The 25,152-nt window shown below is 43.3% G+C and overlaps 1 protein-coding gene across 7 annotated transcripts; it reads right to left on the bottom strand.

The window, feature by feature from the left end:
• Nucleotides 1-134: 134 nt before the first annotated feature.
• On the bottom strand, nt 135-19,683 carry ep300a (E1A binding protein p300 a). 7 transcript variants are annotated; one of them, XM_029134931.3, is made up of 31 exons: nt 19,065-19,683; nt 16,707-17,383; nt 15,915-16,094; nt 15,342-15,672; nt 14,844-14,963; nt 14,313-14,552; nt 14,035-14,140; nt 13,761-13,886; nt 13,276-13,393; nt 12,880-13,021; nt 12,585-12,659; nt 12,362-12,447; nt 12,121-12,273; nt 11,406-11,882; nt 10,843-11,221; nt 10,607-10,725; nt 10,307-10,370; nt 9,943-10,118; nt 9,151-9,239; nt 8,178-8,288; nt 8,023-8,079; nt 7,842-7,919; nt 7,690-7,757; nt 7,385-7,535; nt 7,118-7,264; nt 6,918-7,031; nt 6,654-6,819; nt 6,007-6,174; nt 5,753-5,914; nt 5,367-5,648; nt 135-5,227 (listed from the first exon to the last, which is right to left on the bottom strand). In XM_029134931.3, exons 1-31 carry the CDS (start codon nt 19,156-19,158, stop codon nt 2,198-2,200), a joined length of 8,286 nt encoding a protein of 2,761 aa, XP_028990764.1. In that variant the 5' UTR covers nt 19,159-19,683; the 3' UTR covers nt 135-2,197. The 7 variants fall into 7 exon arrangements, with proteins under 7 accessions (XP_028990764.1, XP_028990766.1, XP_028990768.1 ...); XM_029134933.3 differs by having other exon boundaries at nt 8,178-8,258; XM_029134935.3 differs by having other exon boundaries at nt 14,346-14,552.
• Nucleotides 19,684-25,152: the final 5,469 nt, after the last annotated feature.

Here is a 25,152-nt window from a genome sequence, read left to right as displayed (position 1 = left end):
ATTTAAAAATCAATAACTTAGGTATTAACTGAATGTACAAATACGAATTTCCAATAAACCATGTTCAAATGTATTATATGATAATTAGTCTCCATGGGAAAATGTAAACGTCAATAAAAAAGGCAACAATCAAGTATTTTTCCATAGGTACAAACATACTTTATTGTACAATAAATTTATTGGCAAAAAAACAATCAGACCACCAAAATAACTTAAAAAAGAAACTAATGAAATTGGAGCAACAGTTAATTTTGCCTTCTCTCAGCAAGCACCAAAAAGTGTTAACAAGAGGAACGAAAAAGTAGTCGAGAATTATTTAAATAGTTGTATTTCCAGTCTCTTTTTAAGAAATTATAAAAACAAAACCTTTTGTTCAGTTGCCATCGGTTTGTACAGTGATTCAGTATGTTTACAACTATATTCATGGAAATGAAACATTTCTTAAAAGGATGGTATAATATCCTCCTCGGCTTCCCCAGGGCAAACTGACCGTCTGCAGTGTCTTTTTGCATCACCATAACATCTTTAATACAAAACAAAACATGTTTTATCTAATAATTCCTGAAGCTTCAAGTTTTATTTCCAAAAAATAAAATTAAATAATATATCTATATATAAAAGACAGTTTTTCCTTGTTTTTCTTATAAAATAAGTCTCAAGATATATTGCCACCTGGTTCTGATGCGTTCCCTCCCCATACCCAGCAAGCCAAACCTCAGAGAAAGAAAGTGAGCGTGTGAATATTGTCTTCAGTCCTCTCCAGAAAAAGCTAAACAACCCATTTCCCGTCTTTTAAATTACACCTGTAGTCACCCGCTGACTCAGCTCGAAATTCATACACGTTTCGTGTTTTGTGATTGTTCAGTCGTGCGACTTCCTCCCTGAAACCATGCCATTCACTGAAAAAGGCGCATTGGTGCTTGTGACCTACTACACCCCACACTGTACCTTTCAGAAATAATCTCAGTACTGTACAGTATGTCAGGAGTACTTCTGTAGTTGTGTGTCTTTATTTTTACAGATACAGCTAATATCCAATCAAACAAAAGGGGAAACAAAGCAGCAGATTCCTTTTTTCTGCTTAGAGCTATGTACAGTTCAGTTTTTTACACATTTCACTTTCATTACAAAATTGGTATAGAAGTTCATCATTTATCACTTTGTACAGTACTAACACAGAATTAAACCTTGTGTCTGAGAAGCAGTCTTGAACATGAGGCATATAAGGGGAAATGCAAAGACTGCTCAAAGGGCAACCGTTACAGGTAAAGAAACAGGCAGGATTTTTTCTTAAAACCTCTGCGGCCCAAAAGCAACTTTATCAACCTCTTCCTTCATGTCACAGTTCAGGAACAAAATTATTTAAACAAGCTATTTTAGAACGTCAGCCAGCAAGAAACAGCACAATATGCTTTCAGAACAACAATGAGGCATCAACTGTTCAGTCCACCGTTATATGGGAGTGGGGGGGATCAGGAGCAGAATGAGGTGCACATTCATAAGAAAACTGAAAGAGAGTGGATAAAATACAACCGAACCCCAGAGCCTGTGGTACCCGTGTCCTACAACACTGTTAAGGAGATATTCAAACCCACAAATGGGGAGGGAGGGAGGGATGAGAGGAGACCCGTGAAAACTCCAGCTGTCCAGAAGTCTCCTGTAATGGAAGATATGTTGATGCTTGTTTTTAACAATCCACTGAGGGAGGAAAGATTAATTCTTTGCAGAATACATACAATCATGACTGGGTAGTTGAGGAAGAAACCAAAACAATAAAAAAGTACATCGTATCAACACACAAATTTTAGCCACATTTAAAATTCTAAAAATATTCATAAAAAGGCAAAATTCTCAGTCCCCAAAAATATTGTGTCATAGACTTAAGGAAGAAATATCTTCAACCTGAAACACTGCCCTTCCACCTTTTTTGTACAGAATTGGCAAAAATATATAGATATATATTAACAGCAATAACTTATCATTGTTTTAATTAATTTATTTATGACTTCTAAGAATTATATTCCATCTCCCATAGGAAGGAAGGTTCAGTTCTTATTTATACATCACAAAAATACTTAAATAAAAAATAAAAACTTCTAAAACCCCAAAGCTGCCGTCCTGCCTCGCTTTCCTTTCATGGCAGTTGACCATTAGGGGCGATTCAAAGCATCAAGACAGAAAACCTGCACAGTCTAGGCTAAATAAGCTCTAAACCATTCGTTCCCAGTTCCTGGTTGTTGTTGTTGTTATTATTGTTGTTGTTGCCGCTGTTATTATTCCCACCCATCATGTCCGCCTGCCCCCCCTGTCCACCGTGCATCCCCGTCATCCCACTTAACTGAGACATAATGGAATTCTGGTCTGAGCTGAACTGACTGGGATCTACAGAACCACCTGGCTGCTGCTGGGACATTGTCTGCTGTTGGGGTGGTGCCATGCTGGGGTGATGTTGGCTTAAGTGACCCGGGTGTGGCGAACCAGTCTGGGTCTGTGGGGAGATGCGATGAGGTGAGGGCTGGGGCTGTGAGGAGGGCTGCATGCGTGGAGATGGGCTGGAGTGCGGGGGCTGTGATTGTGGTCTTGGCGACGGCTGGGGAGACCTGACCTGACTGCTGAGCGAACCTGCAGGACCAAGTCCTCCTTGTCCTTGCAGATGGTGGGGGGACTGAGCCAGCTGCTGCTGGGGACTCATGGGACTGCTGTGCTGGGCTGGAGAGCCTCCAAGGTGCTGTTGTTGCAGGAGTCTCGAGTGGATGTTCTGGTGAAGCATGCTTTGGGTCGTCTGTGGCAGTGGCGGCCCGTTATTCCCTCCACCAACTACAGCTTGCTGTTGTTGTCCCTGCCCTGGTCCTCCTTGTCCAGGCTGGATCAGAGGTCCTCCTGGTCCTCCACTGGGCCCCACATCTTGACCTTGAAGCCCACCTATAGAATTTTGCTGCTGCTGCTGCTGCATTTGCATGTGATGCTGGAGCCTTTGCTGGAGCGCTGCAGTTACCGACATGGAGTTAGTGTAGCCTTGTTGCTGGCCTAGCTGTCCGGGCCCCGTCTGTGGTCCTCCTTGAGGAGGAGCAACCACACCTCCCCCTCCAGGCTGGGCTTGTGAAGAGGGGGGTATACCTGGTTGTCCCTGACCAGGCTGCATAAAACCTTGCTGGCCTTGCTGCTGGGGGAATGACCCATGGCCTCCCATCTGCTGCTGTTGCGGTTGTTGTTGCTGCTGCTGCTGCTGCTGCAGCAGCTGTCTTCTCATTATCTCTCTAAGCTGAGGATTCATGTTGACTTGTTGTCCTGTTTGCATTGCTCCTTGTTGTGGTTGTTGCTGCAATGCAGCCATTTGCTGTAGATTCCCAGGCAACATCGGGCGCTGCTGTTGTTGCTGTTGAAGCTGGGCCATGAGGGGCATGTTCCCTCCACCTGCTCCACCCTGAGCCAAGTTCATCCCTGGCTGACCTGCCTGGTTCACATTAACCGGCTGTTGTCCATCCATGTTAGGGAGCTGAGCAGCCCCTGGACCCCCAACACCAGGAAGCCCTCCAGCAGCCTGGAACCTTAAACCTCCAGGGCCCCCTTGTGGAGGGCCTACAGCACCCCCAGGACCGCCCTGACCACCTTGATACCTGGCTGCTCTTTGCCTGATAAAAGCAGCCATGAGAGTTGGGTTGGTTCGAAGGATGTTCAGAACTTGCTGCTGCTGAAGAGGTGAGCTTGGGGAGCGCAGGGTTCGCAGCAGGTCTTGTAGTGCTCCCTGGGATAGGTTTGCTGCACCCATAACCTGCATCATCCCACGATTTCCTGCCTGCTGCTGATTCATCTGCTGTTGCTGGGCAATGGCTGGCGGCTGCTGCGGTGTCATGTGACCCATCATGCCTGGTCTTTGTTGAGGGTTCATGGCTGGTCCTGCAGCACCCCACTGCTGGGTTGCTGCTTGCAGCTGTCCACCACCTGCCTGCTGGACTTGAGGTGGCAACTGTGACTGAGGGCCACTTTGCTGCATCCCTGCAAGCATTCCTTGTTGCTGTGGGTCTACCATAGTCCTGCCAACAACTCCCTGAGCCTGGGGGGGCATACCCTGAGCCCCAATGTGGGGCATGCCCATTTGGGCCTGGGCATTTTGGTGGTGAGAATGTGGAGGTATAATTCCCCCCTGCCCCAAGCCACGGATCTGGGCTTGGGCCTGGGCCATCTGTCTCTGGGTCTCTGCAAGGCGCTGGATTTTTAGGGCTGTCTCTACAGCAGCAAGAGGTGGCCCTTGCTGTTGTCCTTGGACAGGCATGGATCCCTGACCTTGATTGGGTGGTTGTTGTAATTGAGTTGGGGCGACTGGCCCCAGACCAGGTTTGCCCATGGACTGGGGGAGAGGAGGTGCCCCAGGTCTGGGGTTGTAGGGAGGCAAACCACCAGGGTGCTGCTGGAGTTGCTGGATGTTGGGGGGCTGCTGCTGAAGTGGAGGCATCTGCTGGGCAGAGTTCATCATCCCCCCTCCACCGCCTCCAATCACTGGCTGAAACTGGTGGATGTGGTGCTGAGGAGGTATGGTACCACCTGGCTGTTGAACCTGCTGCTGTTGGCTTTGGGTTCCCATTCCTACCATTCCACCCATCCCAACTCCTTGCTGCTGAGGAAGTGCAGATACATTTCCTTGGGTAGGTGTCTGTGGTGTTGGAGGCTGCGTGCCCAGCCCTGATTGAGGTGTGCCAGGACCAGTTGCTCCATTGCTGGCTCCTGGAGAGGGCAGGCCGTTGCCCCCTGGGGCTCCTCCTGCAGTGGGCTGTCCCACTCTCTGCATGCTGGCCATCCTCCTCCTCAGCATCTGAGCTTGCTGGAGCCTGTGCTGGAGCTGCTGCTGACGGAGTTTGTGCTTGATGTTTAGGCAGAAAGGGACCGGACATTTATTCTCTTGACAATGCTTTGCATGATAGCAACACAACGCAATAAGCTGCTTGCAGATAGGGCAGCCACCATTTGTTTTCCTCTTGCAGCCTTTCGTGTGTTGAACAACGCGTTTCATCTTCTGGCAGGACGGCAGGGAGCAGTTTGCATTTCGACACTGGCAGGCATGGACGAGGGACTGGATGCAACGCTGTATGCTGAGACGGCGGGAGTCTCCGGGGCTCTGGGTGGTGGCAGAAGCCTGATTGCTACTCTCATCATCCAAGCCAAGACCCAACTTCTCCATCTTGTGCTCATGGCCCTTAGAGTTGTAACATGTGATGCACAGGTCGTAATCCTGCGAGGGATGATATCAATGAGTTAATGAAGTAACATACAGTTGGTTTCACAGTAAGATCAGAAAGCCCACAATGTGTATTCTTAGTACTTGGTTCCAATAAAATCTGACCCGCTAAACCAACTCTTTCCCAACTCACCTCACAAACAGTACAGTGGAAGCGAGTTTCCACATGGTGTTTACACTCATTACAAGTGTAGACAAAGCGGTCCTGGCTTTGGTTATGTAGCTCCACCAACATGCACGTGGAGCTCCACTTTGACCTCCTCAGCGAGCTGAACTCCAGGTGTTTGTCCCGGGCCAGTGTCAGGAAAGCATCACGGCCATCCATGAGATCACACGCCATCAGGGGATCTGGGTCTACAATAGGGGGTAAGGCATTTGCCATAGGAGCTGCTATCAAGCGGATGACAAAGAAAACCTAGGAGGGAAAAAAGGATTGGAGAAAGTGGAGAAAAATATAGTCAACTAAAACCTCTAATCTCTAAATGGCTTGAAAATAACAGTTAAAGCATTTTTCTATACCTCTTTGTGTTTTTCCATAGTAGCATAGAGCTTCTGCGACAGATCATTGGAGACGTTGGGCATTCCTGGCTTCTTTTTATTGGCTCGGCTCAGGCTGCTCTTGTTCTTACTTGTCTTTTTGTTGTTCTTCTTCTTTGCATTTTTACTGTCACCTTTTGTGTCCTGAACAAAGACAAGATGGGGGATAGGTAATCAGAAAAGCATTTTAAAAATCTACACTTCAGGACCATATTGCCACATCATCGGATTCTTACATCAATACTCTCATTAGAAGTGCTGTTTTCCTCCCTTTTCCTCTCCTCCTCCTCTTGCTCCAGTTCTTTGATGCTCTCTTCCAGGACATTAGGCCAAAAATCACCCTCAAAGTAAGGCAACTCCTTGGCGCTAGTCAAACGATCCTCTGTTGCTTGCTTGAAGATATCCTTTAAGCACAGTGCAAAAGTAAAATTAGTGTTGGAACAATCTAGATTACCAGTATATTTGGACAGGCTGTAACGTAAAACACCAGCATACCACATTTTCAATAAATATGTACAAAAAGTTCCAAACTCCAAAAAAGCGATTGAAAGGAAGGTAGCCGTTCCTGAACCAAAACATATCCCTTTATAGAGCCAAAAATGTCTACACAAGTATTTATTGGCTCAGATTTAGATAAATGCACGAAAAAGATACAAAACATTTCATCATAAAACAGGGCAGCAATCCAGACCACACAGCCAAGGTGAGATGAAACACATCTAAGCATGAAATATATGGCTTCCATTATAGATTCTTCTAATGTGGTACTTTAATATAATACTCCCCAAGGACAGAAAAAATGACAAATACTTGCATTGTGTATTACAGCTGTGATTAAGAGCCAATGATACTTCCACAGACAAGTAAATTGCTGCCTATTTACCTTGTAGTCATGCACAATCCGCTCTGCCACAGCTTTGTCTAACATCTTCTTGTACCACTCCTGCAGACGTTTGGGTTTTGGAATCTTCTGATCTGCAGGATGACAGTGGAAGATGTAGTCATCCCCCTCACTTGGTGGACAGGCCCAGATGTGGCCAGTGGTGTAGCTGAGGACACAACAGATAATGAGCATGTTGTATAATTTTAGTCCAGTGAGCAAGGACATCACAAATTCTTAAAAAATATTTTTTCTTTCTTAGCTCACCCCAATTTCTTGACATATTCCAAGTAGCCGATAAGAATTTCATGGTAAACTGCTGTTCTTAGACTGCGAGGCCGGAAGAAGTGTACACTGTCTAGGTAAGAGATGTAAACTCGCCTGAAAGGGTTGGAAAAGAAACAATCAGATAAATCTGCTTAAAAAAAAGAAGATGAAAACATATAACACACATAATTTCTCTTTACCTCTGATTGGGTTGTGGGCAGTCAGATCCATACTCTTGAACATGCATGCCAAAGAAGCAGACGTCTGCTCCATCAATGTCCTCAAATGCAAAAAGGGCTTTTGTTCTATATGGGAAGGACTCGGACATCTCTCCGCTGTCCACAAATCTGGAAAAAACATGATAGAAAAAAAAAATGAAGAAAATAAAGCAGGAAAAAGACATCAGTCATGATACAGTGCTAATACTATTAGACCTATTTGATCACTCAATGCAAAACGTCCTGTACCTGGACTTCATGCCTGGTTTAACCTCCACTACTTTGTCAGAAACATGGACGACACGAATGAAGACTTCCCCCGCCTCTGAGTTGTTCTGACGCTTCAAGAAGTCATTCACCCTTGTCTCCAGGAAATAGCCCAACTTTGTCTGGGGCAACCCTGTATGGAAAAAAGGCCAAACAACACATTTTGATTTGTTATAAAATACATTTTATTCCCTAGTATAATAACTGTAAAGATATTATACCAGTCTTTAGTCTATGAATGATGATGTGCGACCAACGTGACAGCACTCATGAATACAGCTACTTACTTTTAGCAGAATACTTGTTCTCTTTTCTTGTCTTATTTGTCTTCTTTAAGCAGCCATCACATACAAAACTGAAACAGAAAATACAACAGTGTCTTTCAGGTTATCTCACGCAAGTACATTTAAAAATAGTTAAATAAAAAAAACCTACTCACCCTAATGGCCAAATTGTCTCATTGTGCAAGACACAAATCTGATGCATCCTCCGCCCACAGTCCATACATTCAACAAACCTAAAACACACGAGTACCATTACACTGGGTCTTGGAAGTAAAGTGGGTCTACTAAAAAACTTTCTGCATCTAACATACAACAGTTGACAAACTGTTCTCTTACAATTCAGGATCCAGTGTGTCATTCTTCTTCTTCTCAAACTGATCCTTGTTAATAGATCTATTAATATAAAGGGCATCACAAGGGAATTGTTACCAGAGTAAGTAAAATGAAAGGACATAATTTGACATTTGCTTGTGAAACACAGTGATACTCACGTCTGTGGCTGCGTGGGGTCGTCACCCAGGGAAACGGTATCCCCCTGGATCTCGTTGAAGCACTTCTCACAGAAGTGGTACCTGTTAGCGAGAAGCCCAAATTTTGGTGAACTACACGGTTCCCCACAGCACAGTCAATCACAGACAGCGCATGGGAGGGCAGTCACCAAATGGTACAGGACATGGGCAAGGCAGGGTGCCACAAGTGGAGAAAGCAGGAAGTAGGAGCGCAGGACAGCAGGAAGTCGTCATCGCAACAGCCAGTCATGATTTTGAAGGGTGAGGGTGAGGGAATGGGGGATGGGTTTGGAGGTTGATGATTGGTCAAGGCAAAAGCAAGCCAAAGTTGATATCACAGCCAATGGAAGGGGGAACAGACAAGCCGCACGGACCGGGAGCAAGATGAGACGGCCATCCAAGACAACACATAGCAGAGAGCCAAGGCAAAGCACAGATTAGCAATTTGGACATGACAGCATGAACAACAACCACCATCACAGCAAACAAAGCAAGAGCAGAATCAAAAAGGGAGCTGCTGCAGGAAGTTGGAGCAGACACTGAACAATTGTGAACAAATAAGCAGTTAAGTGCTTTTCATTTTAAAGTCGGTCCTTTCACATTCTATGTCTGACGTGTAAACAAAGCAACTGACTCAGAATCACTGTAGACGCTAGTTTTAAACAGCACAGCTGTTATTTTGTCAATGCATACACTCATTCTTTTCAGAAACATAAAGAATGTAAAGACAGAGCCGACTTAAAATGCCAGGACGTCAGTAACCAAATTAAGGTATAAAATCAAGGGACATGAATTAAAGGGAGAAAAACTAAATTAAGATGTGCACTCACACCTAACGTATATTTCAATTTTGCATCCGTCTCGTTAGGCGTATTGCAATTAATTTATTCTAGTTCCTTCCGTCCATATTGTTATGCCTCCACCCATCACCCTTCTTCGCCCCTGCTCTCCATACCTGTTCTGGTAGCTGAAATAAGCAGCATCACGTGGAATAGTGCACAGCTGCTTCCCATAGCAGCACAGTGTCTGTGGAGAGAACTCCAGCTGGGAAAACAAACAAATCACACATTAATGTTTTCTCCAGCAATACAAATCATACAAACAATTCAAGGAATAATTAAATGGTCAAAATTATTAACTTACATAATAATATACAAAACCTTCAATATAGGTTTTTAAAAAGGGATACCGCAAATGTGACCCTTCAATTACGATGCAGCTGTGAAAACTTTCTCAGAGGAGCTGACCTGAGCTCATTTGGGTTTGTGTTAATTTTGTAAAAGATAATTACAGCTAAAGACAAGCACTACTTTCATTGTATCATTGTCAGAATTCAATCCAGCCAATCAGTTTCGTTATTTGTCTGCAAAACCAAAAATAGCAGGGTCTAATGAGTTGAAATGCGATATAGTGGAGGTATGCCCAAGGACAAATTTAGATGAACCTACTTCACTGCCTCCATTTCAGACATGAAGAAGTGGAGTTAATTTATGAATTTGAAAAATATATATTAAAAAAAAAAAAAAAAAAAAAACATCCCAACACACACAATTTTTAAAGAGATCGGTCTAATTACTTTGGTGTCCGTCTACAACCTGGCTAAAAAACTACCCTTTTTAAAGCTCAAGAACTTACATTTCTCATTTTTATTAAGTAAATATTTGATTGTGATACATACTGTCATGTCAGCAACATTTTCTCACCCTACTACAACACATTTGTGTAATTATGCAGCATTTTGTCTCACCTTCCTCCCGCAACAGTAGCCAAGGCTCTGCATGACAGGATCAATTTCCTGCTCAAAAACCTCGGCCAGCTTGGAGCAGTATTTGTAGACTCGGGATGTTTTGCGATTGTATAGCCAGGCGTTGTTGAACATCAACCAAATATCTTCCACATACTGCCACGGATCCTGGTACTGACCTACAACCACAAAACAAACCACGAGAAAAACAGCATGAAGCAGACACCAGTTAGAATATCTACAAGAGTGATTCAAGGTTTTTGAAATAAACAAACCAACTTATAATTTAATAAAAATAAATTTTTAGAAGCCTTAAATCCACATTTTCTCAGGATGACCAATCTCTTAATTTGCATCAAGTACTAACCTGTGTCTAGCTTTCGCTTGATAGTTGATAAATCCATGGGATTCTTCACAATGTCAAAGTAGTCCTGAATGATAAAAGAACAGATTAGCTGTTAGTTAGCATTAAAACTTTTATCTCACAAACATAAGCAAATACTTAACATAGGTAAAGCTAAGTATTACTGAAGACACTTAATTGTGTTTTATCGTACCAACATAATTTGCTAAACACCGACAAGAGTGCAGACTAAATATTGCACAGAAACAAAGAGCTCAGGTGGGTTATATTGCACAGAAACAAATACTCAGGTGGGTTACTTACAGGTATGCACAACAGTTGTGGGTCCACAGGCATTCTGAAGGGCAGAGACTCTGGATCTTGTCTATAGAGTGATTCGAGAGTGGGCATCAGGGCCTGACGAAGCTCCTCTGGTTTAAAGACTGGGAAGTAATTAAAAACAGTATAGTATAATTTTTAACTCATTAGAGCATCAACAATATAAAGTTAAAGAATTACACATATGATTAAGAGCCCTTGTAAATATAGATCCTCCTTACTCTTCTTTTTTGCTGGTGACTGAGTTACTGCTGACGTCTCCTCTTCTTTTACCTCAGGCTTCCTGTCTTCTGTCTTGATGCCCATCATTGGAGTTGTTGTTGTTGCTGTATCCATGGGAACTCCTTTACCTCCTTCTCCAGAACACTGTTCTATTTTTACAGGCTTTTCCTCAATTTTAATGTTGCTAAGCTTCCCTCCTTTAGAGCAGCTACCAGCATCACTCTCTTCCTCGTCATCCTGCTGCTTCACTTCCATTTTGAGATCAAGGTTGGTGGCAGAGGTGTCTGACTGGGGTTGCTGGGAGGATGTGTCTAGGCTGCTGACAGAGGCTGGAGTCAGAGCTTGATTCTCTGCTGGGAGTGAACCCTTCTGTGACAACTAGAACAAGAAACATGAGTGGGTAAACACATGTAACAGCAAAATGACAACCTCTAAAAAGATTGATAAAACAAAACATCAATAATAACCCAGGACAAAAGCTCCCACTATTGGATTACTGGAACCTATAAAACGAGTTGAACTGTTAACAAACATGACATTGTTGAGAATAAGTTAAACTAACCGGAGTGCGTGGGAGCTGAGGACCATGTGGTGTGGCACTGGAGGTCAGGCCAGGGTGAGATGGAGTGGTTGAACCAGGTGGACCTATGTGCTGCTGGAGAGGCTTGTTTGATCCAGGGCCCTGGCCAAACTGATTCTGCTGGGGAGCTGGTGGTGGTGCCAGCTGTGGTGCATTAGGGGTGTGTGGCTGTGGGGTCTGGGATCCAGCTAGTCTGGGTGGCGTTTGGTGAGGGGTTGGGGATCGACTGTGTGCAGGAGACGGCGAGCTGACCCGCATGGCTCCCAAATGAGGAATGGAGTTGGGCTGTTGGTTTGTGTTAGATGGAGTCATTGAGGAGGGTGGGGCTCCAACAGATGAGTTGGAACCACCACCCACACTCTGAGGGCCCATTGGCCCCACGGTGGAGACACCACTGACTGAACCAGGTTGCGCTAGAGGGCTAGCGACTGGAAGAGAGGGAGGAGTTCCCATTGGTGTCTAAGACAAAGAAAAATACCAAGACAAAGCAGGTAAATATGAGTGCCAGATAACTAAGAGACCTTAATTTATTATTAATAGGTTTGGTTACCACTAACTGTTTCCACAATAAAAACTAGGAGTTCAAATACATTAAGCACGCACAAAATCACTTTACAAATACTTTTAATGAATATAATATAATCAAACAACTTTTAATATTGTGTGACATGAATACATACAAGTGGGGTCACTTTACCTGTGTCATTCCTGCTTGTGATCCAGGCTGGTTCATCCCAGGCTGAGCTGCTCCAACACCTGGTCCTGAGCCAGGAAACTGTCCCTGGGACAAATACTGGTTCTGCAGCTGGTTAACACTGGGTTGCCCTATTCTGGTTCCGACCATTCCAATCTACAGGCGTCAAACCACAGGGTGAGCTTTCCTAAATACACGTAGAAAAGGTGTTTATAAATTACAACTTAACTAATGCGGTGTTCACCTGATTGGGGGACGCTCCCATGGGGAGAGGAGGGGTGGATCGTTGTCCCATACCTGGCATTCCCATCTGATTAAACTGATTCATACCTGACAAAATATTCAGACTGTCATGATACAATACACAACATTAATGTCAAAAAATGTACACAAGAGAGAACTTTGTAAGTCCATTTTTAACATTTGAGGCGAAACAACACAATGCTCCCAATGTCCTGGTTCATTACCTGGCCCTTGCATCCTATTGACCATCTGATTTGGTACAGCAGGTCGAACCATTAATGGTTCAGGAAGGGAACCATCTGTAAAAGCAGAGGCAAGTGAGAAAAAACAAAACAAGCTACCATGTTCATAGAGAAGAGGGAGAGGTAGAAATGCCTGAACTAAATGTATGAGTCTTCACTAATGCTAAAACCTTTCATCCCTTGTATTTAGTCAGACAAATGATGTATAAATCAGAGACCTGTAGAAAAAAAAATCTCACAAAAGGAACATAAGAACAAAGTAAAAAAATCCACTCACTTGGAGGGAGCCCAGATGGGGGCTGACCCATGCCAGCAGGTCCCAGTCCTATTCCCTGCTTCTGAAGGCGGGTCCTCCTCTTTTCCTCCAGCTCCTTCTGGATCTTATAGATCTTCTCTGCCAGCAGGTGATAGTATTCAGCCTGTTAAAATAAGGAAACAAAATAAAAACAAAAGGGTTAATAAATTGACTTTACAGAGGCAACTTTAAAATCAGTTTTTATTTATAAAAGGTCTAAATCTCAAATATTGATGCAACAAACATTTTGCTTTAGAACGTAACGCAGGCAGGCACAGTAGAAGTTTGGAGTTTTTTTTTTTTTATTTCAAAATGCAAACTCTAACTTAAAAGAGTCAAAGTTGTTCCCCTTTCTTAGAAACCAAAGGAGCGACTTACTCTACTGTTGGCTGACTCATACATGTCTCCCTCAACTTTTCTGGCATAGGCCACCAGGTTCTCCATGCGACGGTCCTTGAGGGCAGCGGGATCTGGGGTTGGAAAGATGGCCTGAACACTGTGGGTAGAAGAACAAAGGGGGAAGAAAAGCAAAAGGGGGGAAAAAATAAAATTATGTAATTTTATATCCAAGTACTGATTAAATGGTAGTGTCATTTGTGTACATATGGCATCAAAGTCCCCTTGTGGGAATGTCTGTGTGAGTTTAAGAGGTCTTAGCCATGGTGTGCCATGTGTGTCTTTGAATAACTCACTGCCCTGCTGCTTATGCTGGTGAAGATACTGAATTGTGTTTTTTTTTCCCCATCAGCACTACATATTTTAAAACTCTTATAATAGAGCTTTTCCATCAATTTCAACCACCATGTTTCCTTAAAAGAGGCAATAAATTGTCCTTTCAAGTCCAACACTGTTTAAATACTTACAGTTTGTGTACCAAGTGGTTTCGTAGGTCTTGTGTGATATCCTCGTGCCAGTTTTTCCTCATGCCTGTGGCAGAGGGAGGGGCTGCTGTGGGCATGGAGCCGACCCCACTAGAATCATTCATCAGACTACAAGAGACAGGGAGGGCATTGCTGTAGTGACTTTTTCAAACAAAATTTGAATGCATAGCCGGTCTGAATTGCAAAGCTCTGAAGCTAACAGCCACGGTAGCTCCTTCCTATCAAGGCCTGGTATGTTGTGATCATGTATGCCTACCCTTGGTTGTTCACATTCAGGTGCATCATGGTATCCTGCAACAGGCTGGCTTGTTGGTTCTGAGATGGAGCTCCCACACCTCCATTAAGGCCCACTGGATTTGCACCTTTTAATGGAAAGGAAGGCATATGGTACATTTTCATACTTTTCACCCCCCTGCTAAAAATTATTTAATTTGCTCTCAAACAACCTAGAAAGTTGTATATGTTTAAATTATCTTTTGAAAGCTATTCTTCGTGAATAAAGCTATTTAAGCAACAAAATGCAAGTTGGCTCACTCATTGGATTCATAGGCCTTATTCCAGCCTGACCTTGCAGGCCTTGGTTAGGCATATTGGGCTGGGCAGGTGGAGTCTGGATCTGGTTGCCCTGGTAAGTGAGGCCCAGGGCTGCATAGGCTCTTTCTATGGAGCTTGGGTCGATCTGGCTTGGTGGGTTGAGGTTGGCAGCACTTGGTTGACCACCAGGTACTCCTCCTAGAGAGCTGCCTAGACTAGAACTGGCCCCACCAAGCAAAGCTGGAGAGTAAAAAAGGGAAGATAATTAAAATCTCACACGGTTCAACAACATAACGAATAAGGACAACACTGTGGCTAATAGAGCTTTACAACACTGTGGCTAAAATCATAGCGTTTTAATATACATTAAGCCCAAGTTACAAGTACCAAAACATAGTTTTTCTCTTAATAGATCTGCATAAGAACATGACAAGTACGACTAACACTAAAACCGAAGTGTGATAAATATGATAAAGCACAGCGCAGCACAAACAAATGTGTTACTGTAGCATTGTTTGGTCAGATACAGACACTCACACTGCGGGTTCCTCTTGTCCCCGGCGTTCTTCAGCGGCAGGCAGACAGGACAGTCATGTCGTGTACAGTTCTTCCAATGGGAAATGATCTGCCTTGATGATGCGCAGTGAGCAACTGAGGAGAATTAAAAAAAAAAAAAAAGAGAGCTGTTACTTAATGAGACACAACAGTTACTAAAACTTTGTCATCTGCAGAACAATAGAACTCATGTCCAAACTTTTGCTGACGTAAATCTACTTGCTTGCTAAATGCTTATTTCCAAAAACAATTACAGCAGCTATCTCAATTATAATGATGCACAACCAGCTGACACAATACCATGGCTTCTTTAGCTTTAATGAATAGTTTTGGACAGCAGTGGCGATCCACTGCAAAAGGAACAAGCAATATCAAAGCTGGTCAATACACACAATACAGGTTACTTCTGCCTTGCCTGTTTGTCATAGACAGAGTTGCATCATATTATAGTTATAGGAGCATTCTTCTACTCACCTTGACAAGATTTGCCGGCCTGGCAGTGAGTCATGTGATTCAGGACGTTCTTCATGGTGCGACAGTGTGGCAGGTTGCACTGTCGGACTTCACCGTTGGCCTGCTCTCTCCGCTGGCACTTGTGTGCGTGAAGCAGGAGCACCAGTTGCTGCTGGATAAGTTTCCGTTTTTCAGGGTCAGCTGTGGGTGGTGCACCAGCTGCAGCGGACGCTGCAGCAACCTGGGCACCAGGACCCACAAGGCCTGCCTGTGTGTTCGGCAACATCCCTGGACCGGCCCCCACAGGTGCTCCAGGAGGACCACCCACACCAGTGTGTGACTGTGGAGACCCCTGATAATTGAGTAGAAAGCAAGATGTGACATATATGAAAGAGAGTTACACAAAAGGTCATGTAAACAGCATAAGAAATGTGAGGAGATGTGAATTCAAATAAAAGTTTGAAAAGGTTTTTTTTAAGTAAAAATAAACAGGGAAATGAAGCAGTGGAAAGGTTGGACAGGTGAGGTTAGACATGAGAGATGAAGCAATACATTTAGCTTTAAAAGTGATACAAACAGTTTGTATTTTCTTACCATGGCATTTATCCCTTGCATGGGCGTGTTTTTCTTGTCTACACTAAAATGGGCCAGACTGTTGGTCATGGGTCCTTTGTTCTGGAGCTGAGGGCCCAGCCCTGTGCCGCCCAGACCTTGATTCCCCTGCCCTGCATATGGACCTCCAAACTGACCTCCTGGATCCCCCATCATCCCCATCTGAATAGAGTAATGAGAATAAGCAGAGACGACGAAGCATTACACAAAATTGTAACAAAAATGTGGAGCGTAATTGAAAACAAATGGTTTACATTTTTTAACTTTTTAAAATCGCTTATCAATCCTTCACAAAAACCCACAAGCTCATCTTTTTTTTTTTTATTCCTCTCATCACCTTTCCAAGATGCACTGTTTTACGTTCACTGGTCCTTACAGACAACATAGGAACCATTACACCGCTTTTGATTTCTAAGACAAACCAGTGTCTCCACCACACTCATTCAGCAGCAGCAGCAGCAGTCTGCCACTGCAACATTTTTACTGTCGCTCCCAGGAGTCTGTCAATCACAGAAGCAAGGCGGTTTCCTTACTTTGACTACAGGCATAAGGGGACTGTGCATAGCTGGTTGTTTTCAAAATGCGCAGAACTGACCTAGAAATGCTTCTCTGAGTCTGCATTAGGTGAAACAGCATTTATGATAGTAAAACCAAAGTAATGAGTAAAATATAATCTGGGAAGATATTTTGCACGTAATATATTCACATATATTTGTCCATAAGGGCTTGACCTACAATCAGCAATCAATCATGCAACATTGAAGGAGTTCCTACCTTGTTGATTGCTCCAGGTTGCTGACCTCTCATCCCAACCTGGCCCACACCCGGCTGCTGTAAGGTCTCAGCCAACATGTTGCCATTTCCACCCATCCCTTGATTCCCAAAGCCCATTCTGGGAGAGCCATTCATCTGAGTCCCAATTATGCCAGGCTGCTGCTGTCCATTACTGCCTTTCTGCTGAGCTCCCATCATGGATCTGTTCATGCCAGCAATCATTCCAGCTGTAGCATTTTGTTGCTGCAACATGCTAGCCTGCTGCTGAGGAGACAGGTGCTGCTGACCCTGGCCTATGATTGGCTGAGGCCCCTGCCCAGGTGATGCCTTCATGTTTGTCAAGTGTTGCCCCATGGCACCAGGGGCTCCTGGGCTGCCCATGGTTCCTTGGTGCCCTTGTTGACCCGAGGTGGGAGCTCCTGAACGTAATAACTCCGACAGCTGCTTGTGTTTGGCCACAGCATCCTGACCCCCGCCAACACCCACAGGAACTCCTCCAAGGCCAAGTCCAAGACCCATGCCTCCTGTCCCTGCACTGCCTCCTCCAGGACCCATCGCTGCAGGTCCTCCTCCCAGAGTCGTGTGCAACTGATTAAGGTCCCCACCATTGACCAGGCCGGGTTCGTTGATGAGCTCATCCGGGAGATCATGTTCCAAGTCAAATAGTGAACCAAAATCTGAAATAGATAAGAAAGTCAAAGTTTAAGAAGGTGCAAAGACAAAATGATGAAACACAGAGAATGAGGAGGACAAATAGGGACACAGTCACATTCAACTGACATGATCCTTCATTTTTCAGCATTACCGCGTTAAAATGCAATTGCACGCTTGACATTAAAATGCATGTGTGAAGCTGGCTGCACCACATACCTGCAAACACACACGCCCACTGGTTCAGAGTGAGTCTCTGAACAGGTAAGTGATTCAACATGTTGCAGTAAGGATGCATCTTTCCTCATAACTAGAATCCACCAAACAGCTTAAGAATACAGATCAGGGGATCAATGAAGAAACATGGTGCTCATCATCACGCATGTTTATAACAGCGATCAGGAGTAAAACACCAATATTCCCTAAATTCTACAGCACATAAATTATAATTTAAACCAGTTTTGCTCTCCTGTACGTAAATGTTTCTTGAAACTGTCTAACTTAAATCAACATTTGTGTCACACTAGTAGTTTTCAAAGTGCAGTGGTAGACAAATCCTTTTCTTCAGTCAACTACAAGATGGTTATCTGCCATAACCTTACATTGTGATTGAGACAAATCATATTAAATAAACAACTTACAACTAAAATAATCTGAAGTTGCAGTCATGGACTCAAATACGCCAAATGTGAAGTAATAAGCAGACACATGTAAGGTATATGAAACAAAATCAGTACTGGTAACCGAAGCATTAAGAAAGACAGCAATTGATTCATACGACAACACATTTTATTGCCTCACATGGATCCCTTATATACAGGGCCTTTGACTGCACTGATCTTAAAATGAATCAGGCAAGGAAACAAATGTGTGCATGGCCTGGATGATTTCACTGGACAAGTCCATTTCCACCAACACCTACAATCTAACGCTGAGCCATGTGCTATGCCAGTTTAAGGCAGCTGTTTGTGGTAAAACGTTTTTGAGTGAATGACTGGGTATAAATGATCCGAGTGAATATATCTGTAGTATGTGGTGCAGTAACTAGCTGGACATGGCGCTGTCCATGAGCCACAGTTTGGTTTCCAGCTGCTGCCACACGCCATCCACAGAAATCACATCGACAAAGGCAATTTGAGCTATCAGGTGGACCTGTGGGCCTAAACTATGGCTCATAACAAGCCTGGAAAACTCTATTTTCCCGCAACATAAGGGTGACATTAGCTACCGTGAGTTAAAAGAGACTCCGAGTTATGTAGAGCAAAACAGACCGTTTGGTCGTTGGAAGCCTTAAAACTCAAATACCTGAACAGGGCTGTCATAGGCTGACAGCCCGTTCGGCCCTCGCGAAAGCCCCTAAAACTTTATCATAAGTTACCCTGGCATGGAGCTAAGTAACAGCCCCGTTAAACTAGCCATTAGACACGGGATCGACTGTTAAAGACATGCATTCAGTTAGCAACCCGAGCGTTAGCCTAACAGAGCTAACTCCGGCTAAATGGCTGGTAGCATGTAAGCTAGCTGGGGGAGCTCCTCATCACGTCCGACACTCACATTCGCTACTAGCACGCTAACATTAGCAAGCTACGACAAAAACAGAAGAGTAATCCCGCTTTTTCGCACTCTTTCAAGTCAACGCAACACACCCAAAATGAACAAACTCAACCAACAACACCGTAAGAAATTATATCATTAAACATTACTTACCATTTCCATCGCTGGCGGAGGCGGAAAGTGCCGGAGATGAGAGTTTAGGCCTCTTGGCTGAAGGCGGGCCAGAGTCCAGAACGTTCTCGGCCATATTTTTTCGAAATAAAAATATATAAAGTATCCACAACTGCAGACGTTTTCACGCCTTTAGGAGCGCATTCCTTTTCGTTTCCAATATTGCGACTTTTCCCCCTCCTTTTGGGGGATTAAGAGGGGGAAAGTCCCGTGTGCGAATTACTCCTCTTTCCTTGGGTTCGCCTCTCGATTTCAGCCTCGGCGTATATCAACCCCCCTCCTCCCTCCCTCGTCGGATTTTTTTGTTCTTTATAAATTTCTGCCAGCGGAGGAGGAGGAGGGGGTCGGTGAAAGTAAAGAGGGAGACACACGTAACGGCTTCCCTCTAAACTTACACAGTCACTTCGGATGCGAGGAAACTCTCCCCCATGGTCGCATCCGTCCTTTCCAGCGGAGCCTGGATGAAGATAATGTCGGTCAGGAGGGCTCGTTTGCCTGCGAAGTGATGGTGGTGGTGCTGCCGGTGGCAGCGGGTGAGAAGAAGGGAATGCAAATAAACAAAAAAATGACCATAAGTTGACAACTGTGCAGCTGTGGAGCCGGAGAAATGACAGCACCTAATCGCGGTGCTTTGCATGTAATAGGGGGAAAAAAACGCTATTTATTATGGGAGGCATCTGCGCAAGAATACGAAGTGCCGCCGGCCGACCGCAGCGCGTGCAGTTGTGTTCAACAATTAATATAAAAATAATTTATTTAGTTTTTAATAACTTTGCTGAACATTAAGGCGGTTACTAAACGTGCTTCTGAGTGAGAGATCAAGGCGCTGCACTGCATACGCAGTTTCTCCGGAAATTCTTGGTTTCACGTAATTGCTCCGTGTAAAGTGTCCTAAATAAAAGATCCACTCCAAATTTCTTTTGGTCCTGCTGTCTCGCAGACAAAGTGGCAACTTTGAGTAAAAACGTGAGTTCTCAGCACAGAAAAGCTTTAGTTTCCTTGAGCTGTCCTGGTGTTATTTGTCTTAATTACAAGCCCCATCCATTCAGTCCCCATTGATTCAAGTTCATAAAGATCAGAATCAGATTCCCAATTTGTGATATTGCATCTAAATGTCCATCAGCCTTTTCGTGTTCAGTTGTTGCTTGCTGCATATCAAGATTTATAAAAGGTAAAATGCTACCTACAGTAGGTGCAATATATATATATCTATATATGCTTGAAACAACAACATTTCTTACATCTATCAAAATTTAACCAACTGTTCCACAGCATTTCTATAATCTTTCATCAATATTCAATATCACGTTAGTTGATTTATGTCATGTGACAGTCACAAAAATATGTCACATTTGCTTGTCCCATAAATTGCTTGAAAGCATAAACTTGTATAATCCATAGTTTATTGAAGTGTTTCATGCATGCAGTTTGACATGTTTTGCACCAAGGTTTATAATGGAGTTTTGTGACTACTGCCATTGACTGACCACTGAGACAAAGCAGCTGGAAAGTAAAAGACTGCTGTAGAAGTTGTACTAGAAGACAATAGGAAACATTTTTGTCAGCAACTCAACACTATATAAACTGTGTTTGTAATATTGAACGCTGAAAGTTAGATACTAAACATTTACTAGGATTATGAAATACACACTGCACTCTTTCCCCAGTGTAAAATTTAATATTTGAATAACACCAATCAACTTTTGTACAGGCAAAGACCAAAAATCTTCTTTGGTGTTGAGGAACCAGGGAAACCTGATGTGAAGATAACCAATGTCTACAAATCTACAAATAATCTTCTACAGTATTTAGCCTTGATGCCCAAAGGTCAATAGCCTATACTGTAATATATATATATATATATATATATGCTCCCTGGCCTTACGGCTTGGTTGGTTCGCCATTACCATTCTGTCTGTCTGTATCTGGAAGTCCCACAGGATCTTGGCTCGCTTGTTCTCTACCACCTTGGGGCACACTGTTGGTATGATCTATAAGTGAGGGCATGATTGGCACAAAATGTATATGGGTATATACATATACATGTATATCAAAGTCAGACAAGTGTGTGTGTGTGTGTGTGTGTGTGTGTGTATGTATATATATATATATACATACACATCCTTCGATGTCGGCTCTTCCTATCATTGTGAAGCAGAATTCACCAAGCGTTGGATTGTTCACCCACTAATAGGGAACGTGAGCTGGGTTTAGACCGTTGTGAGACAGGTTAGTTTTACCCTACTGATTATGTGTTGTTGCAATAGTAATTCTCCCCCATGGAGTGTATATATATATATATATATATATATATATATATATATATATATATATATATATATATATATATATATATATATATACACTTGTCTGACTTTGATATACATGTATATGTATAAATCCAGTGTGGGTCCTTTGGCGAGGCCCTTAATGCTATCTGCCTACTACATAGACATAGAAACAAAAACAAGAGTCATACCGGCTCGAACATTTCCTGGGTGAACAAGGTCTGCATCAGGTGTTGAAGTATCACGGCAACCTGATGTGAAATGGGCTACTGGAACATGAAAAAGACATTTGTGGTCAAGAGATAAGAACAAAGATCTATTGGAATGCTACTACAACAGTAAGCCCAGTGAGCAGGGTTATATGAAGTGAATGTGGGAACTACGGATACTTCGAAACCCAACTCCTTTGCTAACAATGAAACTGCTGTAATATCCGCAAGAAACACCTGATGTCACAAATGTCACAACTAGAGATTGATGAGATACAACACAATATAAATGCTACGGCAAGGGGGAGCCAATACACCAGGTCAGAGGGGGAGATGTCATCAACTCCACCACAATCAGAGATTGGGTTCCAAGCCCCAGGAGCAGCTGACCTAAGAGTGAAGATCATGTCTAAGATAGACACCTGGAACCCCTGTGGCTGGTTACTAGGAATAAGCACCTTCTGAAAGTCTGTTAGAACACGTGAATACAGCACTACAAACAATACCAACTATGGTCACATAACAGTAATGCCAAGAGGCTGGTGGAGACTAGACCACAGCAACCTTCCCGTACAAGATTCTGTAACCATAACAATAGCAGGCATCCAAGAGAGGGTCTCAGGTATGAAGAACTGGACGGCCCTTACATTATCCATGCCATGTCCCATCCAACTCCCAATAACCTGCCTCTGCACAACATTGAAGCTCCTTTCAGGCATCAGCCAGATCATCACCAAGACTGGTTACGAGTGCCGACTACAGAATAACACAACCATCAGCAAACCCCTCTACATGGATGACGTCAAGTTGTATGCCAAGAGTGAACGAGATATCAACTTGCACATCGGAATATCATTCTGACAGGATAAGTGTGATCGGATGGTAGCAAGGAGAGGAAAGGTAGCCTTTGAAGTACCTTGGAATTCCAAAGAGAATGGTAACCACAAAGAGGCCGCAAGGAAAACCGCTAAGTACCTCCAAAGGGTAAGTCCTGAGAAGTCATCTGAATAGGAAGAACAATGTCAAGGCAATCAACACCTGTCATCACCGGTCACCAGGTACCCCACTGGCATAATAAGCTGGCCAAAAGAAGAGATAGAAGCCACTGACATCAAGACAAGGAAAATCCTTACAATGCATCTCTGTTGCGCGAGGTACTTTTTAATGAAACAACTAAGCTCCATGAATACATGAGGAAGATGGCCCCAAAAGATGACATGCTTAGTGAATACCTCAGACAGCAGAAACCAAAAGAGGAGGAGAAGGAAGAGGAAGAACCTCATGGAAGGAAAAAACCCTGCACGGTATGTACCTACCGGTAGATAGAAGAGGTGGCTGATATCGACAAGTCCTACCAATGGCTGAACAAAGCTAGACTGAAAGACAGCATGGAGGCACTGATCCTAGCAGCGTAGGAGCAGGCCCTAAGTACCAGATCAGTGGGAGAGCTGAACAGCTCTCACACTATTGATATCTTCGCTCTTTATTAGTGGGAGAGCTGAACAGCTCTCACACTATTGATATCTTCGCTCTTTATTTTTCTTCTTATTATTATTATTTCGCCCCGTTTTTCGGTCGCTTTCATCGTCTCAACGCTTCGTCGTAGAATCGCCGTTCAACTTTCTAAACGTGTGTCGTCTTTAGGAGATGGTGTCATGATTCATGTCATCTGTCACATCCTGTTTTATTTTGTTAACTTCCTGTCACTCTCCGGTTCCCAGTATCCACACCTGTTACCCATCAGTAATCAGTATCAGTATATAGCCTCCACCTCTCACAGACTCCAGTTGCCAGATTGTTAGTTTCCGTACTCTTTCCAGCATCTCTTGTTAGCTACTCGTGTTTCGCCTTGACCCTTGCTTCTTGCCTGAACCCTGTGTATCCTGCTACCTGTGAGAGACCCGTGCCTGATAATCTGACCGTGAGTTTGCCTGATCCTTGCCTGTACTTTTGCCGAGCCTGCTTGTGTACCGAACCCTGCCTGGACATTGAATCAGAGATTGCCTGTTCCTTTGTGTACTGCCTCATTGAACGACTGGTGTATGACCTGGACCGTCTGACCCTGCTTCATCTAATAAACCTGTGTTTAATCACCATCGTGTTTCTGCGCCGTGCATGTGGGTCCGACACCTGCCCAAGTCTGACAGATGGGGGCTATTACTTTTCACGTTTTCAGCTTTTCAACTTTTAACGTTATTCAACTTTTTCCGTCGTTTTTTTTATAATGGTCGTCTATGGGAATCGTCGTTCAACTTTTTGTCAACTTTCCTCTTTTCATCAGCGTCTATCATCGTCATACTTTGGCGTAGAAACGTCATTTCAACTTCAAAAGCGTCTATCATCTTTCAACTTTATCACTGTAAATCAGCGTCTTCGTATCTTCTATACTATTCGACTTGTGAGCGTTTAAATATCGTGTGGTTTTTTCTTAAATTTTCAGCTTTTCCATTAGTGTGTATTGGCTCTGCTAGAGTGCGTGATGTCACAGCTACAGTGAGAAGGTGCGCTTTTTTAAGACAGAACTTCTGTCTCTAACTTGTCACTACAGCCACAATTTTTACTCTATCAACCTAATTACTTCACTAAATCGTAGTCATATTTGTCTTCTTTCTAATGATGTGTCTGGATTTACCCTCAGACCTATACTTTAGTCGCTATCAACCTCAAAGTGCAGAGAGATCCTGAAATTCTCCCATTGACTCTAATAATAATTTTTGGCAGACGTCTGGGGAGAAAAACAGAGGAGACGTATTTTGAAATTGCCACTGTGGCTACAAGCTTTTGTCCTTAAACATAAAATTCACACCATTTGCTCATTGAAGCCTTGAAGCCTCGTAAAATGAAATAATTTTTGTGATAACTATCATGGTTTAGCTGGAACAAGCCTGTTTATAAAGGGTGAAACTCTGCTTTCACAGAGCAGAGTGAGCCTGATTTTCCCGCCTTTTGTCTCCATGGCGACGGCGCAGCTGCAGATTTGACTGACAGGTCAAACTCCTGATGCTCAGTGTAGACAGCAGTTCCATGCTTGTTACTGATTACTCAACTACACTATTGGATTGTGTAGTAATTAAGCACACACTTCCTCTTAATCCTTTCAAAATAAAAGCACCAAGCCAAATAATTAGCTTTAATAGCAATATTTCAACTTTTAGATGGGTAATTATAACTATTTAAATATAGAATAACAGTTTAGTAATTACCCACACGTGCTTCCTCTACATCCTTTCAAAATAAAAGCACCAATGCCAATTATTAGCTTTAACTGCACTGTTTTTGCCTTTGAATGGGTAATTAGGATTATTAATGGGTAATTAAAGACTAATTGACAGTTACGCTATTACCCCCACACATTTCCTCTAAATCCTTTCAAAATAAAAGCACCAATTACAATTTATTACCTTTAATGGCAAGATTGAATAGAAAGTTTGTGGTTTTGAATACTTACCAATCGGTAATGGGACTACTTTAGAGTTTAGTAAATAGCCACTCAAACTTATTAGGGTGCTTTTATTGTGAAAGGGCTAAATCTAAATCTTTTGCTTTAATAGGGCTATTCTTGCTATTGAATGA

Source organism: Betta splendens, chromosome 19 (genome assembly GCF_900634795.4).
Source record: "Betta splendens chromosome 19, fBetSpl5.4, whole genome shotgun sequence".
NCBI classification, from domain to species: Eukaryota; Metazoa; Chordata; class Actinopteri; order Anabantiformes; family Osphronemidae; genus Betta; species Betta splendens.
Note: the sequence above shows the minus strand (reverse complement) of the source record. Positions and strands in the feature narration are given on the sequence as shown.